Raw genomic sequence first — 27,848 nt, 5'->3', positions numbered from 1 at the left:
TGTAAAAACTGTCCTCAGAGGTTGTACTGGTCAAAGCATCTTTTGAGACCCAGACCTGTGCCTTATGGAGGTGAAGAAATCAGCTCGTGATTGAAATACTTAGGCATCCAAGTCGGGGCTGTGACTTCCAGGGCGAGTAAGGACCCATCATTTCCCAGGAAAGCACCTGAAGGGCACGTGGTCGCAGGTTCTGAATGGAGTCTTGGAAAGAGTGCTGGGCGTAACCATGGGTCCAGCACTCTGAGCCTGAGTTTCTTCTCTGTTTCCTTAATGAGGATGATGGTGAGACCATAATAATAGTAGTTGTCCTTTATTTAATACTTTCTGTATTTCTAATTCTGTCGCGCTGCCTGGGGGAATCTGAGAAGAGTGAGTGGGGGTGGGGGGCGGGTGCAGAGGTCAGAGGTCAGCATGCGGTAGACTCGCAGGAAGCCTCTGCTTCCTGGTCTCTGTCCTCTGAATTGCTGATCGCCTCGCACACTTAACAAGTGTTTTCAATTGTAGTAAAATACGCAGAACCTACAATTTACCATCTTAACCGTACAGTTCAGTGGTATTAAATGCGTTCACAATATTGTACAACTGTTGCCACCATCCATCTCCAGAACTGCTCTCACCTTGTAAAACAAACCCTCTGCATGCCTTAAACCCTAACTCCCCGTTTCTCCCCTCCCCCAGCCCCTGGCAGCCACCATCCTACTTTCTGTCTGTGAATTTGACTGTTCTAGGTATCTCATGTAAGTTGCCTCATACAGTGTTTGTCTTTTTGCGCCTGACTTATTTCACTTAGCACAGTGCCTGCAAGGTTCATTCATATTGCAGCAGGTCTCAGAATCCCCTTCCTTTTTAAGGCTGAATAATGATACATTATTTATACTCCATTTTGTTTACCCATTTATCTGCCGATGGACACTTTGAAACATTTATTTATTTGGCTGTGCCGGATTTTAGTTGTGGCATGTGGAATCTTCCTTGTGGCATGCGGGATCTTTAGTTGCAGCATATGTGATCTAGTTCCCTGACCAGGGATCGAACCTAGGCCCCCTGCATTGGGAGCATGGAATCTTAGCCACTGGACACCTGGATTGCTTACCATTTTGGCTGTTGTGAATAACACTGCTATGAACATGGGGGTACAAATATCTCTCTTCAAGACCCTGCTTTCACTTCTTTTGTGTATATCCAGAAGTGGAATTGCTGGATCATATGGTTATTCTGTTTAAATTTTTTTTTCCATAACAGCTGCACATTTTACATTGCCCACCAACAGTGCACAGGGTTCCAGTTTCTCCACATCCTCTCCAGTACTTGTTACTTTCTGTTAAAATAAAAGTGGCATTTTGATAAGCAAAAATGACAGGAAGATCTGAAGACCACCTGAGGTTTTTAGAAGTAAAAACTATAATTATTAAAATGAAAAACTGAGTGTTTGGTATAAATAGCATTTAAGATACAGATTAAGAGAGAATTAATGAACTAGAAGAAAGATTGAAGAAGTTACTACTAAATTTGCGGCAGAAAGACATAATGAGATTTAAAAATATGAGAACAAGGCTATGAACAATGGTGGCTGGAGTGATGGGGTGTAACGAATCCAGTTAGGACCCCTTGACCTATTCTGGTTTTGGAATTTGCTATCCCATAAAGTTTTGGGGAGGATCAACTGTGGTGATATCTGTGAAAATATTTTGAAACACTGTAAAGCACTACACAAATTTAAGGGAGGGGAATTTTCTAGAAAATACATTTTAAACTACAGTAGAACCCCTTTACCCGCAGTTTCACTTTCTGAGGTTTCAGTTACCCAAGGTCAACTGTGGTCCAAAAATATTAAATGGAAAATTCCAGAAATAAACAGTTCATAGGTTCTAAATTGTGCGCTGTTCTGAATATTGTGATGGAATCTCATGCCGTCCCACCCAGGATCCCTAGCCATTGACATCGTCTGCCCCTGATATCCAGACATCAACATCCTCATGGCTCAGTGATCCAGGATCACCTTAAGTAGATGGTCCTCCTTTATATGTTAGAAGGTCGATAGCAGCCTGCGTCACAAGGCCTACATTGTTCACCTCACTTCATCTCATCCCATAGGCATTTTGTCATCTCACATCATCACGAGAAGAAGGGTGAGTACAGCACACTAAGGTATTTTGAGAGGCAGAGAGACCACATTCACATAACTTGTATTACAGTGTATTACTATAGTTGTTCTATTTTATTACTAGCTATTGTTGTTAATCTCTTACTGAGCCTAATCTATAAATTAAACTTTATCATAGGTATGTATGTATAGGAAAAAAACATAGTATATATATAGGGTTCAGTACTACCCGTGGTTTCAGGCATCACTGGGGATCTTGGAATGTATCCTCCACAGATAGGGGCGGGGGGGGTTACTGTAATGAAAACAATGTCTTTTCTTATTTAGAATCTGTACCAAAAACAAGGTCAATGAAAAATCCTTATTTTTCTAGTCATTTAAACTTTAAGGGACCTAAAAAATAGATTTATAACTTGTTCTTTTTGTTGTTGCCACTGTAGTCATTCGAATATACATGATAAACTTGTAGATCTGAGAGGCAATAGAGCAGTGAAGATTATGTGAATCCTTTTAATGAAGTTATTTGCTCCATGGTAAATAAATGCATCAATTTTTGTTGCAACCCAGATACTCTTAATTATTGACATTTCAAAGTGATAATCCATTTGTAACTGATCTGTTTATTTCCTTTAGCAAAATATTAGAAAAGTAAGTTGAAATAAGGTCCCCCCAAAGAGAGGCTATTTAAGGAAGCAGAAAACCAAGGAGAAATTGCCCACCTCCAGGGATGTGACCTATGATAGGCCTAAGGCAGGCAGGAAATGCTGACAAGCAGTGAAGTGACAGATCAACTGCATGTTCTTGGCACTTCCCAGTTTAGGCAACATTTAATTGCTTAATACCCTGAATGCCATTTCTGAATATTCTGGTTGGGGTGTTTCTTTCAGAAGTGCTGGTCATTTGTCAGGTTTATGAACTGCTTCGCCTGCTGTGTTCGGATAGAGGCTGTTTTGCTCGAAGAGAAGCTGCCTGTTCTCTTCAGGAGCATTTCCATCTTATGTGGGCATTGGGTGTCTGGAGGAGAGGGGAGAAAAAATGCCAGTCTAGGGTAAGATGAATAGGAGAAACACAGCCAGAGTGTCTCTGAAAAACAAACGAGCTTTTTGAAATTCACTAACGTTGCTTTTAAGATTCTTGCCTGTTGGTACATTACTGAGGTTATCATCATCTCTTAAGAAGCACCTTGCTTACTTCATCATACTTCACTGCTTTGTTTTGTTTGTCTTTATTGTCAGTGTAGCAGTAGGCAACGTGTGTCCTTTGTTATTGATTGGTTATCACTGAATTGTTTCAGAAGTGATGGTGATTTATTTTAATGAGTAATATCCAATAAAATAGAAAATGGACCCAGGGTTGCAGAGGGTTGCGGAAATAATGAAAAAAGGGGGGACGATGTGGGGAATATATTTTTCCTTCTGTATTGGGATGGCTTTGAGTAATCTGAGCCTCTAAAGCCATTTATTAGCCTCTGATTATATTTACTGCTTCCTGAATTTAAATAAAATCCCACCCCAGGCAAATATAGTTGAAATGAAAAGATAGTTTGATGACAGACATCTGTACTAAATTCCTAAGTGATTTTTCGGCTATCAACAGCCACTTTATTATTTTTTTTTTGGAATATAATTGCTTTACAATGTTGCGTTAGTTTCTGCTGTACAATGAAGTGAATCAGCTATATGTATACATATATCCCCTCTCTCTTGGACGACCTCCCCCTGCCTCCCATCCCACCCATCTAGCTCATCACAGAGCACCGAGCTGAGCTCCCTGTGCTAACCACAGGTTCCCACTAGCTATCTGGGTTTTTTTTGTTTTTTTTTTTTTGCGGTACGCAAGCCTCTCACTGCTGTGGCCTCTCCCGTTGCGGAGCACAGGCTCCGGACGCGCAGGCTCAGCGGCCATGGCTCACGGGCCCAGCCGCTCCGCGGCACGTGGGATCTTCCCAGACCGGGGCACAAACCCGTGTCCCCTGCATCGGCAGGCGGACTCTCAACCACTGCGCCACCAGGGAAGCCCTAGCTATCTGTTTTATACATGATGGTGTATTTGATGTTCGACGTTTGGGGAGCTTCTGACTTTATTCTGTTTCTAATCTTTCTGTGTAAATGATGGAGAGACAGAGGGTCAGTGTACGGTTTTCCCACTCTTCCCTCTGGGATAATCCTTCGTTTTAAAGGCACAGTAGTAGAAGTACTGCTTTGAATACAGGGGTGTTACTCATTTGAACTGACTCTCCAATTTCCAATTTTATAGAAGCCCCTCCTTCAGTCTGTGGGGGATCTCCCTTTACTTGATTTACTTAGAAGAAAGTGCTTAGTTTCTACGGAAAGCATGTGTTTGCAGAGTTGCAAATTCCCGGTAACTCTGTATTCTAATATAATTTCAAGCTACCCGCTGGTGATATGTGATAAATAGCTTTATTAGGTTTGATCCACTGTTCCATTTTGTTTTAGTACTTCAAACAAAGAATAGAAATCTACATACATCAACTTAAATCATGAAATGCGCTTTGTGTGAGCTGTAAGCAGCCATTGAGTTCCTGCAGTATATAAAAGCATTGACGCAGTTTATTTCTTGAATAATTAATGATGAAAATAAGGGTACAGTAAATCCTGTGTAGTTGCACATTGGCCTTTCTGTGTTGTTTTTCAACTTGCTGTAATAGCAGTTACCCTGATTGTAATTTATGTAACTTGAAAGAGGATCACACTGTTCCCCCGTCTTACTTAGTTGCTTAGCTGAACACAGAACAGAGGCAATATAAAATTCTGTGTTTACGCGCAAGCTGGGACCAGAAGGGGAATGAGCCATGTATCGTGGAAAATTATTTCCCTCAAAGTATTTTTCTAGCCTTGAATTCATTTTATCTTCGTTATCCCTGTGAAGTAGGTAGGCAAGTATGAGGGGAGGTGGGGTGCTGAATTTTTAGGTCAAAGACTGATATGAATACAAATCATTTACTAACTGTAGAACCTTGGGCACATCAGTCAATTGCTCTGAGATTCACTTTCCTCATCTGTTAAATGGGAATAATATCTGTGCTGCCTACCTCACAGCGATGTTGTGAGGGTCAAACGGAATGTATGTGAAAGATCTGTAAATGGTAAAGCACTGTATTCTTGTTTGTTAGTCCTTTTTCCTTTCTTGGAAGACCTACAGTCAGACGTTTTGTGTTACTGATCACTTATTTTCCTTATTGATTGACTAGCGTTATTAAGAAGTAGTCCTATATCATGTATTCTGTCAAAAAAATCAATGAAAACTTCTAGCTTTTATATACTGGTTGCCCCCTTTTAAAAATAACTTTTTATTTTGGAATAATTTTAGATTTACAGAAAATTTGCAAAGGTGGTATAGGGAGTTCCCTTTATCCAGCTTTCTCTTAACATCTTATATAACCATGGCACATTTACTAGGAAATTACCATTAATACAATAATATTAACTATAGTACAGACTTTATTCAGATTTCAACAGTTTTTCTACTAATGTATTTTTTTTTTTTTTTTTTTTTTGTCTCAGGGACCTGTTCTTGGGCACCTCATTGCATTTAGGCCCCTTTTAATTTTATTATGTTCCAGTTTTTTATTATGAAATATTTTAATACGTAGAAAATCTGAATGAATAGTATAATGAACGCCCACGTATTCTGTATCTAGATTCAGTAATTGTTAACATTCTGCCACTTTTTAACTTATATGTATGCTATATAAATAAAATTTTTTTCTCAACCACGAAAAAAAAAAAATCCTGTGTAATCTGAGTTTCCCTGAGCCTCACTCGCCTGTGAGAGCAGAAGCGTTCACATCAACAACCACAGGATGGGTTTTCCTGGCTCTCACCCTAGCTCCTCATGTAAGACCTTGGCCCTCTGCAAAGCGTCAGCCGTCACTTCTGGGGGGTCCCAAGGGAGGGGCCTTATGTGTGTTCATGATCATGACAGTTGCCACAGCATCATCTCTGCTGAGCCCCTTTGGTTGGTGCTGCCTCCCCTCTGTCCCTGCCGTGTCCCCGCCCCTCCTGAGAGTGCTGGGGACGGGGATGGCGCTCAGGTGCTGGAGCGGCACTGCCCCCTTGAGTGTTCTAGGGGCCAGAGCTGCGCTGGCTTCAGACAGGTGGGAGAAGGCCTCTCTCCTCTGCCTCACTCTTGGTCAACAAAGCATCTCTGCTCACAGAGATCCTCATGAAAAGAGGTCCTTCATTTTCTACCTACAGGATCTGTTTCTTCTGCAGTAGGGCTCAGGTACAGGTCCCCAGAGCTGGGCTAAGGATTAGAACAGATCTGGCCTCTTTTCCCCCACCCCGCTCCAATCTTTCCTTTTTGTTTTTAGAACCTTTGACTCCCATGCAGCTGAACTTATGCAAATAGATGCCACCACATCAGACATGCAGGGTGTGTCTGGATCTTAGGGAGAGGGATTTAGGCTCGTGTCTGTGTGTGTGTGTGCGTGCGCGCGCATGTGTGTGTGTTGTATGCCCATGAGTGCGGGGAGGGGAGACTGGGACCCCCTTACCTGGCCACCTAGCTAAGGTTTGGGTTGAATGAGTCATGGTTTGATTTATGTTTTGAGAACAGAAGGTTAAGTGGCAAGTTTGTCATTTTATACCATGGACATTATTAAGACCTTAAGTGTAAACTGCTCTGAAGAGAATTAAATCTCTTTTCCTCCTTGACTCAGGCACTTGCAGTGGCTCAGTCATTAATGCAAACATAGATTTTCCTCTTTGGGACCAACAGGAGCTGCGGGAGACGGCTTAATGTTTACTGGCCTCAAGACATGCCCTGGAAGTTGTACTTTTATCTTTTTCACTGAATCCGTCATCACAGCTTGTTTTCCTCCGTACTGCCTCTCTCTCAAAAGCTAAATACAGAAACAAAAACACTCTGGTTTATTGAAGATTGTGGTTGTTCGCCTACGGGCTTGGGGTCTCTGGCGTTGGCTCCTGCACAGACGTGGGACGCTCGGCTCTGGCCGTGAGGCCTCCATCCCATTTGTGCCATCTTTGTTTAAATAAACAGTATGGTCTATCTCCCTGTTAGGAAAGGAAGCCATTTAAACACACTTTATTGTACCCACACAGCCCGCTAGTGTGCTCCAAGTGTGTCAGAAACGATTGCCCAGGCTTTCTTCTCTCCAGCTTCATAATGATCCTGAGATGCCTTGCTCACCACCCAAAAGGGTTTTGTGTGAAACCGGGCCCAGTGTTCCCCGGTGAGTCCTTGGCCCCTGTAATGTTGTGATTTATAAGGAGAAATATATATTTGGTGTTTGCCCTTTTTCTTTTGAGTCCCACCCCCCTGATATCCAGAGAGGGGAGAGGGTTGAATTAAGCGCTAATGGCCAGCGATTCAGTCAACCATGACTATAATGAAACCTCCATAAAGCCCCGCCACGGTCGGGTTTGGAGAGCCTCTGGGTTGGTGAACGCTGGGAGAGAGACAGCCTGGAGAGAGCATGGAAGCTCCACGCCCTTTCCCCACCCTTGCCCCGTGCATCTCTGCATCTGGCTGTTCCTGAGTTATAGCCTTTCGTAATAAACCAGCGACCTGGTAAGTAAAATGTCTCTGAGTTCCGTGAGCCGCTCTAGTAAATTAATCGAACCCGAGGAGGGGGGTCGTTGGCACCTCTGATGTATAGCCGGTTAGTCGGAAGCACAGGTGACAGCTGGACTTGTGAGTGGCGTCTGAAGTGTGTGTGTGTGTTGGGGGTGTCGGGGGAAGCCTTGTAGGACCGAACCCTTAACCTGTGGGGTGCGCTGCCATCTCCGGCTAGACGCGTCAGGCCTGAGCAGAACTGAAGGACACCTTCATGTCTGGACCATTGATTGCTTGGTGGGGTGGGGACATCCTGCCCCTGCCTTACACACACCCACTCTTTGGAACTGGTGATGGAACGCCTGTAGCACAATATGTTCTCGTGATCATCTGCGAGAATATGAGAGGAGGTTCGCACCATGACGGGTCCCTTTGCCTTTTTGTGCAACTGCTGTCATTCAATACCGACTCTGAGCCAGTTTCCGGGATCATGAGACAAAACTCTTGAAGGAGGTGCTTGCTCTGATAGCACATTATGTTGAGAAGGCAGACACCGAAATGACTGTGATTCTAGTAATAGTGCCTTAGTAGAAGGCTGTGAGCATAGTGGAGGGAGAGGGTAGTTCCATCTTGGAGTAGGAAGCCCAGAAGCCTTCCCGGAGAAGAGGACACTGAAGCCAGACTTTGCAGGATGACAAGGCATTTGTCAGGCAGGGGGAGGGGAAAGCACATTGCAGGGGACGGCTAGGGTAGGTGCAAAGGCCCGGAGGCACAGAGGGATAGCGGATCCATTAAAAGATGGGGAAGTTTGTGGAGGTTAAATTGTGAAGGCCCTTAAATCTGCGCCAGAAGAAAGAAGCCCTTGACGAGTTTTAAGCACGGGAGTGAGCCCTGGGGGGTGGTGGGATGGCTGGAGTGAGAGTGGGGAGAGCATGAGCCACCCCGGCTGTGACAGTCGTGGCTTAGGCAGTGGCGGACTGGGAACGGACCTGCAGACACTGAACGCTGGCCCTTTTTGGCTTTCCAGGTATCTGATCCCTTGCAATCACATGATGCTGAGTCAGAGGTGGGCTGTGAAGGAGAGAGACTGTTACTCTGTTTCTGCGGCCAGGCTGCTCGCCCTGACCCCCGTCTGCTGCTCCAGCGGGATCACCCTGACGCTTGGGAACCAAGAGAGGGATTATATTCTCTGGTCAAAGTGCACGCATGAGAGTCCAGGTAGGAGTGTTACCGACCTGGGTCCCTGATCCTTTAATCAATAGAAATTGAAGAGAGACCAGGTGAGAAATTCAGGCAAGGCCTTATTGGGACTCGTGTTACAGCCCGAGGAAGGGAGAACAAGAAGCAGCTTCCCTTGTTTGCTCCCCAGGGTGGAGCGAGCTGGTCCCTTAAGTGGGGTGAGGGGGTTGCGAATTGGTGGGTCAGGCCAGGAATCCTTCGCAGGGCCCTGCTTTTGCCCCTGACGCCTCAGAAGTGGCAGTTGGGTTTTGGCCTTTTTGTATCTTGTTGTTCATAGGTTGCCCCAACTGTGAGTGCACACAATTATTTTTAGTCCCTTATAGTTTCTTTGTATTCTGTTGCTGGAGGAGCCGAAGAGATGTTTGTCCAGGTCCAGGCACTGCAGCGAAGGGTCCCAGGTCCCAGCCTGTCAGGGGAGGACCTCTCGAGGGATAATCTTTAAACAAAAGGATGCCCAATTCCATCTCTCCTTGGATGTGTCTGTCTCTAGGTAGACAGGGAATGATGCAGTGAGTCCCATTTCTTTTCTGACTGACTACCTGGGGGTCCTTTTCTGCTTTGTAAAGAGTTCTGGACGTTTGGTAATCAGTGTTCCTTGACATACCCAGCTCTTACCTACTCAGTGTTCCCAGACCTTTATTTTAACTAGGCTTCCTAGCGCCATCCTCAGAGTCCAGTATGAATAGTGTACCCGTGTGTCTTTTTAAACAAAATGGGGCCGAGGGTGTGGAGGGTGGCTATAGCTAAGACAGAATTAGCCCTTATTTTAATTTCCAAAGGGACCCGTTTGTGGATGCTTTTGCCTGCCAACGATATATCATTCTAAAATGTGAAATGTCTGATATGGCAAGAGTATATGATTCATTTGATTGACATCACGAGGGGTTTTTCATAAATACTTATTGTCCCAGAAGCCACAGTACCCCGTGGTGTTTGCCAGCCACAGCTGATCTTGTCCAAGTAAAATTTAAACGGCCCCCGTGTCAACCGCGGCCCTCCCTCTGGCAGGCAGCAAAGGGGCGTTTGTGTGTCTTTGGTGGTCAGAAGGCTGCTTCAGCTCAGGAGGGGTCTGCCTATCCTGTGACCACTAGGAAATGGTCCCGGCCTCGTGCTGACTTCCGTGTTTCCAATCTATATTCTGATATCCCCCCAAACAGTGTCATTCTGTCCACCCAGCTCTAGTCCTCTTCGATAAAAAGCATTTTGTCTAAGAGCTGAGCTACTTGACTAAGAAAATATCAGCATATTTGGTATAAATGCAATTCTTAGAAATTAAGGTTGTCTTACTGATTCTTAGTTTGTAAATAAAGATACAGTGTATCGTGGAAATTAATACTTTATGTGGCAGTGTAACAAGCTGTACTTTCAGTATATTTTCCTGTTAGGTAAACTAGTATGCGTATCTTATATTTTCCTACCCAACTGTCATTTTTAAAAGTGTAGTTAAAAATTGATGTCTTTTTTGTTTACTAAAAAAGTTGTTTTAAGAATGAGTCTGTGGCTGACCTTTCTGCAGAATTCAAATTTCAGGTTAAACATATGATGGTTGAGTGCCTGCAACTCGCCACGTTCTTTCCCTGTGTTACCACATTTAATCCTTTGAAGACAGTATTCCCATTTTATAGATGAAGAAATAGACTCAGAGTGAGGGATTGACTTATTTAAGGTTACACAGAGGACACAGGTCCTCTGATTCCAAATTCCATTTCTTTCCGCTCTCCTCTCTCTGAGGTTGCCTTAACGGTGGCTAAGTGCCCTGATGGATAGGTGGTTACACAGGTAGGTAGGTGGGTAGATAGATAATGTGATTTTTGTGCAGTAGTTAAGAGCTAGGATTCTGAATCTCAGCTCTGCTCCTTCCTTGGGCAAACTACTTGATCTTTCTAAGATTTTTTCCTCTTCTGCGTTCCTCAAAGGGTTGTTCCAAGAATAAGTGATGCAGGACATACAAAGCTGTTAGAAAACTACCTAGTATGTAGTAAGTGCTAAATAAATATTATCAGTAGTCAAAGTGGATAAGAGGTAAACTTTTAAAAGTAGAGCTGTAAAACATGGATTGTGTCCACCCTAATGACGTGAAAATGTGTCATTCTTAAAGGTTCACTTGTGGCCCAGTCAGGTAGAGATTTAGACAATGAATAGGGTTGAACGGTGTGGCATCGAACGAAAAAAGGAGAGAGGTTGACGTAAGGCAACTTTTGCTTGATTGCTGGCTCTGCCACTGACTCGTTGGGTGATCATTGTCTCTGAGCCTAAATTTCTTCATCTGTAAATGGAGAAAATAGTATCTCCATGTAGGGTTGTTGTGAGGATTAAATTAGATAGCACTGACTGAGAAAGCGCCTGCCATGTAGTAGATGTTTAAGAAATGGTAGAGTTTGTGTTTTCCCTTGTCTGAGTTCTTTTTTTTTTTCCCTAAAGGAAAATGTAAACTTAAATGCAGATGTCTTCATACCTGTTTCAGTTACACGGTTGAGAGCTTTTAACATCAAAGGTAGTCAGGGTAGCATTCTTAGGTTAAAAGGGCTATTTTGGGAGTGAATATGACTTTATCTTAAGTCACTGTTTGGTACATATAATTCCCAATAATTCCCAGGAAGGCAGAATGAATGAACAGTCTTTTCGAAAAACCCAGGGTTTTCTAGAGAAAATCTGTTTCCCAAATTCATGGATTATATAGGCTTTCCACTTTAGAGTTAAAGTAAAAAGCTTCTTAATTGCCTACTCAGTGGCAGGTACTATATTGGATATATTACCTAACTTAATCCTCCTGTTACCGACCAGGGATCTTGGCCTTCCCCAATCAATAGAAGTTGACTAGAGGCCAGACAAGAAATTCAGGCGAGGCTTTATTGGGTCCCCTGCTGGAGCACGGGCGGGAGCGAGAGCAAACAACAGATTCCCTTGCTGGCTGGCTCCCTGAGTGGAGGCCCAGCTTGCTCCTTATACGGGGTGAGGGTAAGTGCGGGTCCAGGGGTCAGGCAGGAGGGCTGGCTTAGGTGTTTCGCCCACCCCTTAGGTGGTGGTGTGTGCAGGGGGCATGCGCAGTACTCTGCTGTTGCTCCCGACACCTTGTTTTTGCTCCAGGCTCTTCAAAAGTGGCAGTTGGGTTTTTTGCTCTCTTTGTATCTTTTGGGTCCAGAATTTGCCCCAACTGCGCATGCACGCAGTTAGTTTTAGTCCCATACAGTTTCTCTGTATTTTGTTGCTTGAGGAGAGGTGTGTCCAGGTGCAAGCACTGCAGCACTGCAGCAAAGGGTCCCAGGTCCCAGCCTGTCTCACTCCCAACGACTTGAGAGGTTGCCTTCATTAGCTCACGTTTCTCTGAAGACTGATACCAAGTAACAGCCTTCTGTTGGTGATGGCCGGTATCTGACCATCCAGATTGGTTTGTATGTTCTATGAGGATAGAGTTTCTATTCTTATTTTTCCCTATTAAAATCTAACTTTTTTTTTATTGTTTGGAAATCATTTAATCAGAAATTATTAGAACCAAAGTAGCTGGTGGGACAAAGCCTTGGCAGCCGGATGAGTTGCATTCCCATCCATTGCCTGTGTCCCCCTGCCCGGTTCTGACTTGTGTGTCTCCCGGGGCAGGGCCCTCGGAGCAGCTGCCCCCCGAGGCGTTCTCGCCGTCGGCCTGCATCGTGGAGTACGGCAAAGCCTTGGACATCAGCTACCTGCAGTACCTCTGGGAGGCCCACACCAACATCCTCCGCTGCATAAGGGATTGCCACGTGTGGTCCGCCCTATACGATGGAGACTCCCCCGACCCCGAGGCGCTTTGCCCGGCTCTGCTGGGCCCGCCCGAGGAGAGGGCTCCCAGCGCCACCTACCCTGTGCTCAGCCTCCCGCAGCAGGTCCCCGGGACGACGGGGCCCCAGCTGGCTCCCGGAAAGGAGAAGAGCCACACGGAGCTGGAGTGGGACGACAGCTACGACACCGGGATCTCCTCGGGGGTGGGTGGGGGCTGCCCTGGGCCGTATGAGGATGCAGAGAACTCGGGCCCCCCGGCCCCCGTGGATCCTCCCAGACACATCCAGGAGATGAAGAAGAACGCCATCCTGCTCTTCAAAGGGGCCTACATCGAAGAGTCCGACTTCCAGGATGACGTGATGGTATACAGGTTGTGTGCCGAGAAGGATGCAGAGGACACCAGCGGTTCACGGGAGGATGCCGCGAGGCCCCCAGCCCAAGCCCAGACCCAGGTCCAGGGTCCCCCCGTGAGCAACGGCCCCCTGCCCGGCCCTCAGCCAGAGACAGATTCAGAGGAGGAACATGGTAGGGACGATTCGGACGTGTTTCACGGTGTGTCCAAGGAACCAGAAGGAGAGAACGAGCCCGAAGTCGCGCTGGAGTCAAGCCCCGAGTTAGCGGCCCCCAACCCCGAGGCAGAGCACGGTGCACGCCTGACAGTGGCTAACCCCGAGGGTGAAGATTTCATTGCCCAGTATGACCAAATCATTAAGGAACTGGATTCCAGCACCGAGGGCTTGATGGAGCAGAATGTCTCCTCTCCTGATCCGTTGCTTCTTACAAAGGAGCCCGAAGAGGAGGAAAATGAGAGCAAAGGAGAAGAAGAAGAGGGGAAGAAGGAACCAGAAGGGGAGGGGGATGACTTTGACTCTTTCATAGCTGAGGCTCCTGCCGCAGAGACCCCGCCGTCCCCGTTTGGAGCGAGAGATGAGGCTGCCTTTGCCGGTCACCGTCCCGCGAGGACTCAGAGCACCCCATTCACAGGTGACGCTAATTGCTTTGTGGTTTCTGCTTTTGAAAGCGCTTGTACGTATTGCACCCGGAGAGTGAGGAAGGTGCAGGTAAGGAGCGCTATCAGTTTACCTACCGGAGGGGTGGAATGTTTTTGTAAGCAGCAGGGAGGGGTGGTTTTATTTTTATCTTATTCTGTCGTTTGTTTTTTTTTTCCCCCCAGCAAATTAGAGGTTACATTTTGCCGTTGAGTAACTTCCCTTGATATGCCTTTGATAAAGTAGTAGGACTGACTAAACCACACAAGAAATCCAGTCTCATCATTTAATAGCCTCATTTCCTCTAGCCTAATTTATTTTTCTCCTTAGCATTTGCTTTTACGTGTATTTAAAAAAAATTACAGTTTCCCCCACTGGCATGTGTGCTTCCTGAGGGCACAGGTGTTGGCTTGTTCTCTGCTCTATCCCTGGTGCTGAACAGTGGAGAGAGCACATAGTAGGTACTCAGAATACCCCTTGAATCAATGTGGCTGTGTCCACACAGCAGAGGCCATCGGGGTTAGTCGTGCCTTTGCCTGGGCCTGGGAGCTCATTTCAGTTAATCACAAAACCTTCATCCAAAAATAAGTAGAGTAGACCCACATACACTCATCACTGTGCTAAAGAGTGGCTGTGTTCCAGTGATAAACCCCTAACAGCAGGTAGAAATCGTGGACGAGGCAAAGGGGTAGGATGGGGTATCAGGTAAGTGGAGTGAGGTTAGGAATTATGACAGAATTATTATCATTAAATTATTACCCAAGTAAAATTGTCACTGAACTCAGGTTTGGCTGCTCGCTGCTTCAAAGCCAGTACTTGTCGGTAGGAAAAGAAAGATTGCTGTATTCAGGAGGCCGGCAACCTGGGAAGAAGGTGGACTCGTGTCCAAAAGCCGATTCCCCACTGCCGATCAGGGGGCAGGAGCTTTTAAAGGGGAGCTTCAGGGGTGTATAGGTGGAGGGAGGGGGCTCCCTGCGGAAACAGCACCGTCAGCTCTGACAGTCGTCTTGAAACGAGTCACGCAGTGGTCTGATCAGCATCGTCATCTCGATTGTTTTAAGTACAGTTAGCCTTCAGTTCCAGGGTCGGTTTGTTCCCATTTCTCTGAGGCCAGTTCTTAGAACTGCAGCAGCTTATGTCAGGGATACAGTCAGGTCATCGTGTAGTTCACTTCTTCCACCTGGTGAGGGTTTCAGTATCTACAAAACAGCTCAAAGGATATGGCTCAGAATATTCTCTACAGCCCTTGAGGAGGAACTAAAGGGCCTTGACTTGGTTTCATGGCTAGACTGTTATTATTTTGTCTTGCTTGACTATTTTCCTTTGCTTTTTTAGTTTCTCATTTCTCTGATTAAATTAATTCTTTGGCTAAAGTTTTTCTGCAGGCAAGAGGCAGGTGGAGGACATGGCGGGGGTGGGGGGAGGGGGTCTGTCCTGGGAAGGCCCCACAGGGTCCTGCTCTGTTACAAAATCTGAAATCTGCAAATCGTGGTACAGAGGGACCTGGCACAGAGGAGGGGTCCTCAGGCTCAGGGACAGCTGGGGTGGGACCCCTGAATGGTGTTCTGTTAGAGGAGAGGGTCCTAAGGAGCCAACATCTCAGCGGGACAGACTGGCCTTGCAGTCACGCCTGTGGGGACTCCTGGCTCTGGTGCTTCCAGCCATGTGGCCTTGGTGCCCTAACTCGGGGAGGACCAAATGTGATCCTGAGCTGGGGTGGTGGGCCGTGCCATGACTGTTACCACAGGCAGCCTCCAGCAGCCTCAGCCGAGGCTTGTCCTTCCCTGGCCAGCAGGGGGCAGCTCGGTGGGCGGAGATCATGCTCCCGCCTCCTTGGATCACCCAAAATACACGAAGTCACAGCATCTTTGGGTCCAGCCAGGCAGGCTTAACGTGATCTCAAGGAGCTCTTCCGCCCTCCTCCAACTTTTATTCATCTGTTTACGGAAGCCTGAAAATTTATTTAAACAGGGAGAAAGCTTTTAATTCCACAATTAAAAGGCTTGAGGTCTAGCTGAGATAACATTTCAGTGTGAATGGGTTTTAATTAAAATTCAATCAGTCAATCATAAGTAAAAAGGATTAGATAATCTGGCTTTTCCCAGTTTATAAGGGGAGGGTGGGGAGAGCTTGGTGGGAGGAAGAGGGCAGAGTAGCCTAGCTCAGTCCCAACTCTGCCCTAGGGCTGCCCCATTTACTCTCCCCCAGCAGGAATCCTACTTTGTCTGCAGTGTTCTCCAAGACATCAGGACTACCCACTGCTAATTAAGATTGTTCTTTAGAATGCCAGCCTATACAAGGAGCTTCATCCCTGGGCAATATGCAAATTGAGGAAATAAAGTATAGCTTAGGGCAAAAAAAAAAAAAAAGCTAATACACCACCTATAAAATAGCATCAATATTTTGAATATGATACACCTGAACACCGCCAAAACATAACCTGAGATTTGGGTACGTATAGGTAATTTTAACTAAAACGTTGCCTGTTTCCTCCTTTGAAGCTTGTACACAGCTTCAGGAAACGTCTTTTCTCTTTCCACGTTTGTGAACTTTGTCGTGTCTAAACTTCTGAGTTTGTTCTGCAGCATTTGCTTAACTTCCCTCTCTCCATGGAATCCTGATTTCCACTGAAATGAATTTGCTTCTCAGCAAAATCAAAGCATTGCATTTCATTTATCTAATTAATTTTATTTATTCATGAAGTCAGCAATCTTTTATTGATCCCCTAATAGTTGACAGGTTATGTGCTAGGTACTAAGGACACAAAAATGAAGGGATTTGTCGACTTTCAGAAGAGACGTCAATAAAGAACTATACTCTCTTAGTGAGAAATGTGTTCGTCATTGTATCCAAATCCTATGGGAGCCCTGTGTGGGGAGTGGGAAAGGCTTCACAGAGGAGGGGCACAGTGAACAGAAGCTTCTGGGTAAAAGGAGCTGAGAATGACAGTCCAGGCAGAGGAAAAAACAGGCAAGGAAAAGGAGCCTGACAGCACATGGGGGTGACAAGGCATGGGTCTTGGGGGGTAGAGAGGAAGCCACAAAATTGGTTGATGCCGGCCCAGGAGGGCCTTTGGGCCACGCTGAGGAATGGGGGCCTTGTGCTCCTGGCACTGAAGATGCCCTGGAATTATCAGAGTTGGCGAATGATGTGACCAGATCCGTGTTTGGAAAGGCTAGCCTTGGAGAGTGGGGAGAGAGCACTGGAGTGAGGAGAGGTTGGTGCCAGGAAGATCAAAGTAAGAGACTTGTCATCATATCAGGATTTGAAATGCATCAGTAGTAATGTTTCTAGGAACATTTTCACAGCTGTGCTCACATGGATGTGCTGAGATGTGTACACAAAGATGTTCATTGCAGTGTTGTTTATAATAGAAAGAGACTAGAAATAACCTATATGTCCACCAGTAGGGGACTGTTTTGCTAATGCAACACCCATGGCAACCAAATATCTTGTGAATGAATGAGACAGTTCTGTGTGTGCTGATGTGGGACGGTCTCTGGGAGCTGTTGTGCAGTGGAAAAGCAAGGGACTGAACGGTGTGTAGACAGTGTTGTCATTTTATCATTTGTTTAAAAAAAAATACCAGGAGATACACACACACACACACATACACACATACACACACACACACACACACACACACACACACACACACCCTGGGAGGCAAGATAGTGTGTCAGTTAAGAGTCCTGGCACTGGAAACAGATGGTCTGAATTAAAATTGTGACTCCATTTACTAACTGTGCACTTGGCATTCTGGTCATCTTTAAATGTGGATAAATAATAAGCACACTTTGTAGGGTTGTTGTGAATATTTAAGTAAGTTGATACTTTAAGAGTGCTTAGAACACTGCCTGGCACATAATAAGTGATTAATAAATGTTCTGAATGATAATTCAGTTATTAGTACTTATTACGTATGTGAAACATTTCTGGAAGAATACACTTGGATCTGTTAACATGGGTTACCTCCAGGGAGGAGGCCTGTTCTTTATATTCTTATACTGCTTGAAGCAGAGAAATTTTAAATCATTTTAGTCTTTATTAAAATAGAAAAACCGTTGCTGAAGTCCAGACAAGAAATGAGGCGTCTCTGGCGTCAGGCAGTTCTGGCAGGGGAGGTGGCGGTCCACGTTTGGGAGATGTTCCAGGGTGGACTCTGCAGAGCTGAGGTGCAGGGTGATGGCAGCTCCCCTCGGAGTCTGGGAGCTGGGGTGGGGGGCCACTGAGGCAGGGAAAAGAGGGCTTGAGGGGAGAGAAGGAAACGCCATAGTATTAGTTGTTCTGAAAATTCAGTATTTTATAGGTGCAGAAGTTATCTGTCTTCCTGGAAGAAAAGGGGAAAAAAATACACCCGGCGTCACCCCCCCACACCTGTAGCTTTCTGAATTGTAGCTGACTTTTCTCGTTTTCAGCTGCTCGCCAGTTTCCCCTAGCAACTGCATTTTGCTAAGGAGGTTTTTTTAAGTGCTAGAAAGCAACTAAGAATAAAACAGGAACTTGAAAGTGTTTAATATATGTTTCTTACTGCACATGCCTAAGAAGCTGTAATTAATGTTGTTAGTGGATTATAATGACAATCGGCTGACCTTGACCTAATATTCTGTCGTTCAAGCGAGACAGCGATGACCCTGACTCACAGGGCGCGGGGGCAGGCTGGGTTTTTTCCTCCCTCTCAGTAGTGATGGAGTGTAGACTTTGTCCCCTGCCTCTGCACCGTGCAGCTTTCGTTTTTGTAGGATGGCCAGGTGAGGCCAGCTCTAGTCTGGGCCTATGGCAGAGAAGCTGAGGGCTCCACTAAGGAGACAGGTTTTATAGGAGACTCTTTCCACCCAAGTATCACCTGATTCACCTGTCTCTACTCCTCTGGAAGGAAATAGATGCTGAGCCCCAGGGACTGCGGGGAAAGCCCGGGTCTGGGGTGGAGGAGTGAGGACAGCAGCAAGAAGAAGACTAGAAGACTAGAAGACTAGTCTGGAAGAAGACTGCCTGGAAGACTAGAATTAAGAAGAGCTACTGGTGACATTTTTGGGGTTCTTGATGGAACCCCATCAAGTTGCTTTCAAAATGGGGTTCCAGTCCAGAGTTTCCGAATGTGTTTGGCAAACTCTCCCAGTTTTGTAAGCAAGGGCTCTCTATTCAAAGAATTCGTTGACCTCCTGTGTCATGGAAAGTGACTCAGGAGCTCTGTCCCCGACCCCCAGGGATGGGGAAGTTGGGGCTAATCTCAACCCACAAAGGGAAAGTGTCTCTTCTGAGTTCCCAGGCCCCTAAGAAGACATCCTCTGTGCTTGTGGCACCGGGAATATTGCCATTATCCTGTTACTTGCAGGTGTGGTTTGCTGTTCCCATTTCTCACAGACAGCTTCTGCTTTCTTACAAAAAGGGTTTAACTCTTCCGCTAACCAAGGCTTCTAAATGAAGCATCTTGTGATGAAGTATGTTTTTGCTAAACTCATATTAATGTTGGTGAAATCTTCATAAGACATGCTTATTTATCAAGGGTTATGTGCTTTTGTCATAAATATGCCATGGTTTAGTGACATCATCAATAGCTCCACTGGGGGAAATAGAAAATTCTCATTGATTTTGCGTAATGGACCACTTTTATGGTGAAAATGGAAAACATCTTCAAGTAGTTTTAGTAATGCCAGATTTATTGCCTGGATGTTCCCTGTCTTCAGTGAACACAAACAGAAAGCATATTATTTTTCTAGTGGCCCAGATTAGTCACAGCTTCTTTTTGCCTATTGTTTTTTTACAAACTGCTTTTATAGTGATAGGGATTTTCTTGTTTAAGGAGCCTAGGACACACCAAACTCCAGCTCTCCAAACTGAGTCCCTTCCCTCTCTCTCATCCCCACCTCCCTCTGAAAATTAAAGCATGGCTCTAAAATTACAGCCAAGCCCACCTTTACCTCTCATCTTCTCTTCTTCTGGTTCTTCCACATTGTGACACTGACAAGACAGAGTCTTTCTCAGGTGCTTTTGGGGGACAGACAGTCCCCCGTTCACAGTGCTGCTGTTTGGTAAACATAGTTGTACGTGTTTGCTATTCTTTAACGACATGAAGATTTTTTTGTTACTAAAACTTTTTTTTTTTTTTTTTGCGGTACATGGGCCTCTCACTGCTGTGGCCTCTCCCGTTGCGGAGCACAGGCTCCGGACGTGCAGCCTCAGCGGCCATGGCTCACGGGCCCAGCCGCTCCGTGGCATGTGGGATCTTCCCAGACCGGGGCACGAGCCCGCGTCCCCTGCATCGGCAGGCGGACTCTCAACCACTGTGCCACCAGGGAAGCCCTAAAACTTTTAATGGCCTCTAATGTTTGCATGACGCCCTACAGCACGCAGCATCACGGGATGATGAATGCCATGTTTTTGAGCACTGACAGCCCCAGGAGATACAGAAATAGTATGAAAAGTATATTTTGATTTTAAAAATTAAATTATTGGTCATCTGGTTTTTTTTAAAGGTCTATGATAATTTTCAAAGTATTAAAACTGCTCTGGGAGTCAAAATACTAGCTACCACCCCCATGTTTCTGCTTTCTTTTTGTGGTGGTGGTGTGTCTTGTGGTTTGGTTTTGAGGCAGGAGGCGACCCGGCCGCGTCGGCTGCACCCGGTGGCCCCGGCGGCTCCTCGTTTTCGGGACAGATGGCCCGTGTCCGCAGCCGGCCCTGAAGCCTCGTGTCCTTCCACAGGCCCGTTCATCAGCGTGGTCCTGTCCAAGCTGGAGAACATGCTGGAGAACTCTCTGCACGTGAATCTGCTGCTTATCGGCATCATCACGCAGCTGGCCAGCTACCCGCAGCCCCTCTTGCGCTCCTTCCTGCTCAACACCAACATGGTCTTCCAGCCCAGCGTGCGCTCCCTCTACCAGGTACCGCCCCGCCCGCCCTGCTCTCATCCCTTTGCTCTCCTGCCCCTTCTGTTACCTGTTATGCTGGTTGTGTTGATTTGTCTAGACAAACTGCGAAGCTTTAGAAGCTTCGTGTGGTTTGACGTTTCGAGAGGGCCCTCCCCAGAACACCCAGGCAGTTAAAACCCTGCGGCGGGGCCTCTGCCTGACAGATGTCCTGATGCAGGGTGGAAGTCTGTGCTGAGGCGGTAGCGTCATTAGTGCTGCTTCTGACAGGTCCTCGCATCTGTGAAGAACAAGATTGAGCAGTTCGCCTCTGGGGAGAGAGACTTCCCGGGCCTCCTCATCCAAGCCCAGCAGTACCTGCTCTTCCGCGTGGACCTGTCCGACCCGAGCCCTGAGGCACCCACCAAAGGTCAGCCGCTCTTCCCTTTCCCCAGCTTCCCGACGTGGAGTCACAGGTGCTGCCTCAGCTCCTGGACCCTAAAAGCATCTCAATAGATTTCCATTTTTAAGCAGCAGGGAAGAGCCTCCCCTGAGCGTCCTTAAACCCAAAGGAAAGTCTACCCTGCCCGCACCCGGCCTGCTCCCAGTTTGGGGAGTCTAGCGGGGCACTTGCTTTCCTAACCGAGTAGTGCAGGGCAGGAGTGATGTGGGGACTGCCGCTAGAATAAATAACTTAGCACGTGTGGGCCAGAAGGGAGCGGTATGTGCACACCCTGAGCCGTTTTTTGGCCGGTCCTACCCTAAGGAGGGCATCCGTTCTCGTTATTATGTTTTCAGATACTCTCGGGCCCCAGATGAATGTGCTTTAGGCTCTGGAAGGTAAAAAACACTCCCTTGGAGCAGTAAGAAGCAGTAAAGTTTAGGCACCCCTTAGCCCTCCTGAAAGCGCCTTCCGTCGGCTCAGGAGGCCTGGCCAAGTGGGCGGGGGGCGGGGGGTGGCTGCCGACCAGAGCCTGAGGACCCTGCCAGCGGCCAGGCCTGGGGACGGGGCTGCCTGGCCTCGCGTGGGCTCTGCTGGCGCAGGTTTGACGCCAGTTGTCTCCTGAGCTGTGGCCTCAGCCTTGGTGAGAGGGCAAGCCAGGGAACGGCCCACATTGTGCTGGCTTTCACTCATCTCCCCTGGACAAGCCAGGCTTCTTTGTGGCAGGTGAACAGTGGAGAGAGCAGGGCTCTTGGTCCGGGGCTAAAGCATGTGATCGGAAACACGATTTGGAGTGAGAGGCAGAAGTGTAACTCGGGGCAGTGTTAAACCTTTGAGGGAAGCTGAAAAAACCCCAGCCCTGTGAAGGCATGACCTTGCCTCTGTGTAGCTGTTTGATCTCGGTCACTTGGCCTCACTGGGCCTCGTGCTCCTCGACTTTTTTTTTTTTTTTTGCGGTACACGGGCCTCTCACTGTTGTGGCCTCTCCCGTTGCGGAGCACAGGCTCCGGACGCGCAGGTTCAGAGGCCATGGCTCACGGGCCCAACCGCTCCGGGGCATGTGGGATCTTCCCGGATCGGGGCACGAACCTGCGTCCCCTGCATTGGCAGGCAGACTCTCAACCACTGCGCCACCCGGGAAGCCCTTTTTTTAAAAAATTTTAATTTTATTTATTTATTTTTGGCTGCATTGGGTCTTCACTGCTGTGCGCGGACTTTCTCTAGTTGCATCGAGCAGGGGCTACCCTTCGTTGTGGTGCGCGGGCTTCTCATTCGGCGGCTTCTCTTGTCGCAGAGCACGGGCTCTAGGTGCATGGGCTTCAGTAGCTGTGGCAGGCGAGCTCAGTAGTTGTGGTGCACAGGCTTAGTTGCTCTGTGGCATGTGGGATCTTCCCGGACCAGGGCTCGAACCCGTGTCCCCTGCATTGGCAGGCGGATTCTTAACCACTGTGCCACCAGGGAAGTCTCTCCTCGACTCTTAAGTGAAGGGTTTGTCTTCCATCTCTCGAGTCCTTTCTGGCTGTAGGACTCAGGGTGTGAAGTGCATTAGGACACCGCAAGGCACCCTTTGAAAGAAAGGGGGGCCCTGTGCCACTGGTGAAATGAGGGGCAGCTTCTAGCCTTGGCCCTGGATGAGAGCAGGCGGGCCATCTCTGGAGGGGAGGAGTGCCCACGTCTGTGGGAAGGTGGCCTACGGGCCCCACGTGGCCTCTCCTAGCCCCGTGGACAGTCGGCCTGTTGGCTTGTCCCTTCTGAGCTGGGGGCACGCTATGTGACTCACCCTGCGAGAGACGGTGCCTCAGCTAGCTTTTGCGCGTAACAGACCACCACAAAAGCTCCGGGGCTCAAGACAAAGCCATCATGTGTGCTCATGAGTCTGTGTGGTTGCCCGGGTGATCTGCTGGCCCGGGCGGGCATGGCTGATGCTGGCAGGACTCGCTCGGGGGCTGGGCATCTGGGATGGCCCAGCTCACAGGGGTGGCTGCTGGCCGTGGTGATGGGGGTCCGCGTTTCTCGTCATCCAGCAGGTTAGCCCTGGCTTGGCAGCTTCATGGCTGTAGGGCTGCAAGAGTGAGAGCGTGAGCACACGCAGTCTCTTGAGGCACCAGCTCGGGACTCCACCGGGTCGATTCTGCTGTATTCTGCTGGCCAAGCCACTGGTCAGCCCAGGTGCAGGAGTGAAGCAGACCCCCCACCTCTTGATGGGAAGAGCTGCAAGGGATTATGGCAGTTCTTGCAGTCTTCCAGACAGAAGGTGACTTGCGTCTCCCCACACTGCACTCTGGGCTTGGTCTTCACTTGTATCTTGCAGTTTGTAAAGTGCTTTCCCCGACAGTTTTACTTTTCAAACAGCACTGTGCAATGGGCAAGAAAGGTACTGTTAGCTTCATTTTCATAGAAGGAAGCTGAAGTTAGAGGCCCGGGTGGTCAGCTAGGATCACTAAGCTCGGGTGCCTACACACCCTGACCAGCCTCCTTGACCTGCACGCTCCAGGTGAGCATGCTTTGTGCTCTGTCCTGGCCTCAGACTGATGGTGGCAGCTGCCAGATACGTGCCCAGGGGGGTCTTGTTCCCACTGCGTAAGGTGGTCAATTAGGCAGCTGTGGGCGGTGATTTCCAAGGTCTGTGACTCTCAGGGGACATTGACTTGTAGGAAGCTACTGTTAGGATCGAAGACTTCTGTTTGATGGAATTTTTCAGATTAACCTCCTAACTTCGTTCAGGTTAGCAAAGTGACACCCTCCCCTCAACTTCAAAAATCTCTCAACGCACAGAATGACGAAGGTCTCCGTCCCCTTGTACAAAGCTGAAGGCTTGCGTGTGATGTGATTGCCTATAAATGAGATGAATCTGGGAGCCCTGTTCTCACCGGGACACAGAGCAATGAGTGATTAGAATCCCGTAAGAGGCCACATACTGGGGTGTCCATGTCCGTGCGCCGTGCGCCTTGTCTGATGCCGCTGACAGGGAGGTGAGGGGGAACGGATTTCTCTCCTAACTTCTCAAGTTTTCCCAGTAGTATCTTGAAAACCCTTTGTTGTGGCTTTTCAGACCCAGGGCAACATTTCAGGAAACCACTCCCGGTTCTGACGTTTACTTATACTTCCCTCCTCCCTGCCTCTGCTCCGGGCGCTGCAGCCGTGCCCTGGGCCCTTTTACGATGGACGCCCGCAGCCCGAGCTGCTCCGTCACGCAGGCCCTGGTGAAACCAGCCTAACGCTTCCAAAAGAAGAAGTCCGGGTGGACTTTCTGTGCTCCTGTCACATTGTCACTCTTGAGACTATCGGTCTCTGAGGCTCAGCTACTTGCCAGTCTTTCCATTTTCCCCTCAACCACAGAGGTGGTATTTTCTAGTATTTAGCTGTATTCAGAGTCCTTTCACTGATCTCTAGTTCTAGAAGGGGACCAGGTAGGTATTATCTCCATCTTGTGGAAAAGGAAACTGAGACGTTATATGATTAGCTAATTGCCAGGTAAGGACCATAACTCGGGTCTCCTTGTTTTTGAGTTGAGTCTGACTCACGGAAGGGCCAGTCCCACGCTGACAGGACAGAACCACCGCCAGGACTTCCCTGCTGGCCCTCCGTCTCCCTCCCTGGGCGCCCGCCTGCCTTCATTAGCTAAGACAGTGTTGATTCTTAGATTCAAGCTAGGTAAATGAGCCTAAGCGATGACGCTTTTTTAAATTCCTGGATCGCGCTGGATAAACGATCCACAAAAGCCCTTCTGGGGGAAAAGAGGAGTGAATTGGAAAGAGGAAGACGGAGATGAGGAAATGAACCAGCTCCAGTAAGATCAGGTATAGGGAGGACCTGACGTTGGTCGGTCCCTTCCCTCGTTCATTCAGCAAACGTTTATTAGCTGCTTCTGTGGATGAGGAAGCGTGTTAGGGGCCATGAGGGACACGTCGTTTAGGGGCTCAGCTCTCAGAAACCTGGAAGTCTGGTAGAGGAGAAAGAGCATAAACAGCGACGCAAGTCTGAAGGGCACTGCAAGCCCCAGTTGGTAAATAAAATGAGTGGGAGGCTAGAGCAGGGGATCACTTCCAGGGCAGGAAACGGGAGTGGTCTGTAAAGTCAGTGACGGCTGAATCGACGGTGGTGTGATGGCTGACACTTACCAAGAGGTCCTTGTGTACATCATACCTATTGACTCACTTAATCCTTACCGCCATGAGATTTTGACAGATGAGGACATTAAGTACAGAGAGGTAAAGCAACTTGCCTGGTGTCGCTCAGCCAGTAAGTGGCAGAGTCTAAGCCTGGTGAGGTTTAGGTGTGCAGGCACGGGCAAGGGAATGCCAGGTGGGGGAACCAGCATGAGCAGTGTGGCTCTGGGGCTGGTGCCCGGAGTGTCCCATCCCCCGCGGCATCAGCCCAGCTTCCTCAGTGAGCCTCGCCGGGCCCTTTGGAGAGCCGGGTGCCGCAGTGCTGGAGGGCTGGGGTGGAGGTACTCAGGCGTGGTCCCCCAAGGGTGGCAGTGTGCTCAGGGAGGTCAACACTTTCGTCCTCACTCTGTTGTCAAGACATATTGTGAGTTTCTGCTGAAAGGTAGCGGCAGATTCTCAACAACTTCTCCAGTTCTTTATGGCATGAACTGTGATAAGCTTTAATCTAAAAGGATATTTGAAGCAGTAAAGCGGAAGTTTTTTTTTTAACACTAACGACGATAGTAGTGAGATGTGGAAAGTACTATAAATGTCAAGAATTTTTAGTACCACAGTTAAGCGACACTCTGAGAAGAGTGTTGAAAAATGGGACTGAATTCTAAAAAGCAGCCAAAATAATGAAGAGCTTGAATATAATGATTTATAAGGAGTAATGAGTCTGTTTGAGTCGGGGGCAGAAGAAGGCATAAATAATTCCTGTCAATGTGAAGGCCGGAGAGCTTCAGGAATTAAATAGTTGGGAAAGTTGAACCATTTTAATTGGTAAAACTGATTTGATATGAAAATGCAAATCACTTGGGTATGTTGAAGTTTGGTTCATATCATCTTAGACCTACATTTTTGAAACTGAAATCGAAACTCCTGGAAACCTTCCTTGAATGGAAGGTCCAAGCCACTTGCTGCCACAAGCTGCCCACGGTGGCGGGAAGTTCCCAGTCTGGTCTTATCAGCACCCAGCTTCCTCTCCGTTATTTCCAGGCTTTAAAAGCCTTCTTCCATTCTATTCTCCACAAAGGCTGGAAGTCCTGGCCAGAAGGGGCTGGGGATCAGCAGGGAGCCCAGGAGGCCGGAGCCCGGGCTGCGGACGGCAGGGCGTGGTGTGTGTAACCCAGGTGGCCTCCGGCAGCTCTGCCGGGTGGTCAGGGCTCAGCTGGCAAAGGGCGGACGGTCACCCCGACCCTGGGAGGCCCCTAAATAACCGTCGCAGTGACCTGTGTCCTCACTTGGTTGACGCGGCCGCAGGACGTGCCTTCTTCCTTCTCCCCCCTCGCCAGGCCCTGGGCGGGGAGGGTTCTTGATAAACCCATATTCTTGCCACAGTTTCTACATGAAGGCCCTCCTACAGGATTTGGGATCAAACTCTCATGTCACGTGCCCAGTGCTGGAGCTGATCTGGGCAGATCCGTGTGTCTCAGAGTGGTGTGAGGGGTGACTGGGGGCCGTGCCTTGAGACTCCAGTCAGAGCGGGAGCTGAACCCGCACGAGACACTCCACTCCACACCCCCACAACACACATACTTCATTTAAGGGGTGGGCGGAAAGGGCTCTGGGGGATCACCATGGCTGTCTTCCTTCTAGTTTCAGATCCTGTTCAGGACGCCTCCAGGACAGGGAGCGGCCGGAGTTTTCTGGATGGCCCCCCACGAGTGCTTCAGCCCTTCCTGACAAACAGAGCCAAGGTGGCCGGGGTGCCCCCCAGCCTGCCCCCGCCCGTGCGGGACACCATGCTGGCGGCCGCCCTCTTCCCCGAGTTCCTGAAGGAGCTAGCTGCCTTGGCCCAGGAACACTCCATTCTCTGCTGCAAGATCCTGGGCGACTCGGATGACAGCTACTGTTAGCTTTTTTTCTTTTCAAATAGAGGTTCTTGTTTTTTTAAGGTTTTAGTGCCGTGACTGAACGTTAAATGCCAAGCTGCTTACAGACACCTCTACTTTGAGACTTCCTGACGATACTTGATACGTGGGGAGGGGGGTTTTCTGTGCGCCTCCTCTCCCCAGCCGGATCTTCCCACCTTGTACCCCCTAGAATCTAAGTCTTGGCTCAGTTTTTCCTCCTCAGAGTTCTTGGTCCTTATTCTCCCATCCCTCGGAGTCACTCAGCTTGCAGCTTAGATCACACCCAGCGAACGCCGGGAGGCAGTGATTTCTGGAGGTGCCCACCTCAGAAGGCCCTTCAACAGCACGTAAGAACGCACACCTGCCCCTGTGGCCTTCTGTGTCGTGGCTTCCGTCTTCTTATTAAGAGAATAAAGATGGAGCCCTTCTTGCCTCCATCACACAAGCACACAGCATCCGTCCCTTTGCATTTTACTTCCAAGACTTGTATTCCGCCCAACACGTGTTGCCTTACAGCGCAGGCAAATCCACTGGTCTCAGCTCTCTGCCTGGGAAGTCAGATGTAGTTGGAGAGAATTTGGAATGCAGGGAAACGTTCTTGTTGCTCGAGAGCTTTCTTTGCTCAGTATATCACTACCTAAACACTGAAAATAGCCTTATTTTAGTAAGATTTGCACAAGATGAACTATGCCTATGCAAAATGTTACTTTGGCTTTTAGGACTTTGATCGGTGTGAACAAAGCGTGGTATATGCTTATGTAAGAAGACAGCCATCATTATTTTTTTAAGTGTTTTATGAAAAACAAACTGGTTCATCTGTGAAACTGTCTCATAGTGGGTTTTTTTGGAGGGGTATGGTGTGGGGGAAAGGATAAAAGTAAACTAAATACAATCTGTACAAACCTTGGTAATTATTTTAAAATGTTTG

The 27,848-nt window shown here is 47.9% G+C and overlaps 1 protein-coding gene across 16 annotated transcripts in view; it reads left to right on the top strand.

Annotated features, from left to right (window-relative positions):
- The window catches only part of FHIP1A (FHF complex subunit HOOK interacting protein 1A), a 275,556-nt gene that overhangs the window by 242,444 nt on the left and 5,264 nt on the right, over positions 1 to 27,848 (top strand). For 15 of the 16 annotated variants that reach the window (XM_067736678.1, XM_067736671.1, XM_067736669.1 and 12 more), the window contains 5 exons: positions 8,670 to 8,860; positions 12,479 to 13,621; positions 20,332 to 20,510; positions 20,766 to 20,904; positions 26,664 to 27,834. In XM_067736678.1, coding sequence (XP_067592779.1) covers positions 8,670 to 8,860; positions 12,479 to 13,621; positions 20,332 to 20,510; positions 20,766 to 20,904; positions 26,664 to 26,923 — 1,912 coding nt within the window. In that variant the 3' untranslated portion in view covers positions 26,924 to 27,834. Of the gene's footprint in view, positions 1 to 8,669; positions 8,861 to 12,478; positions 13,622 to 20,331; positions 20,511 to 20,765; positions 20,905 to 26,663; positions 27,835 to 27,848 lie in introns of those variants that run through there. The other variant, XM_067736672.1, reaches the window with a different exon arrangement.

The sequence above is a fragment of the Pseudorca crassidens genome, chromosome 4 (assembly GCF_039906515.1).
Source record: "Pseudorca crassidens isolate mPseCra1 chromosome 4, mPseCra1.hap1, whole genome shotgun sequence".
NCBI lineage: Eukaryota > Metazoa > Chordata > Mammalia > Artiodactyla > Delphinidae > Pseudorca > Pseudorca crassidens.
The sequence above is the reverse complement of the archived record's forward strand: the minus strand, read 5'-3'. Positions and strand labels throughout refer to the sequence as shown.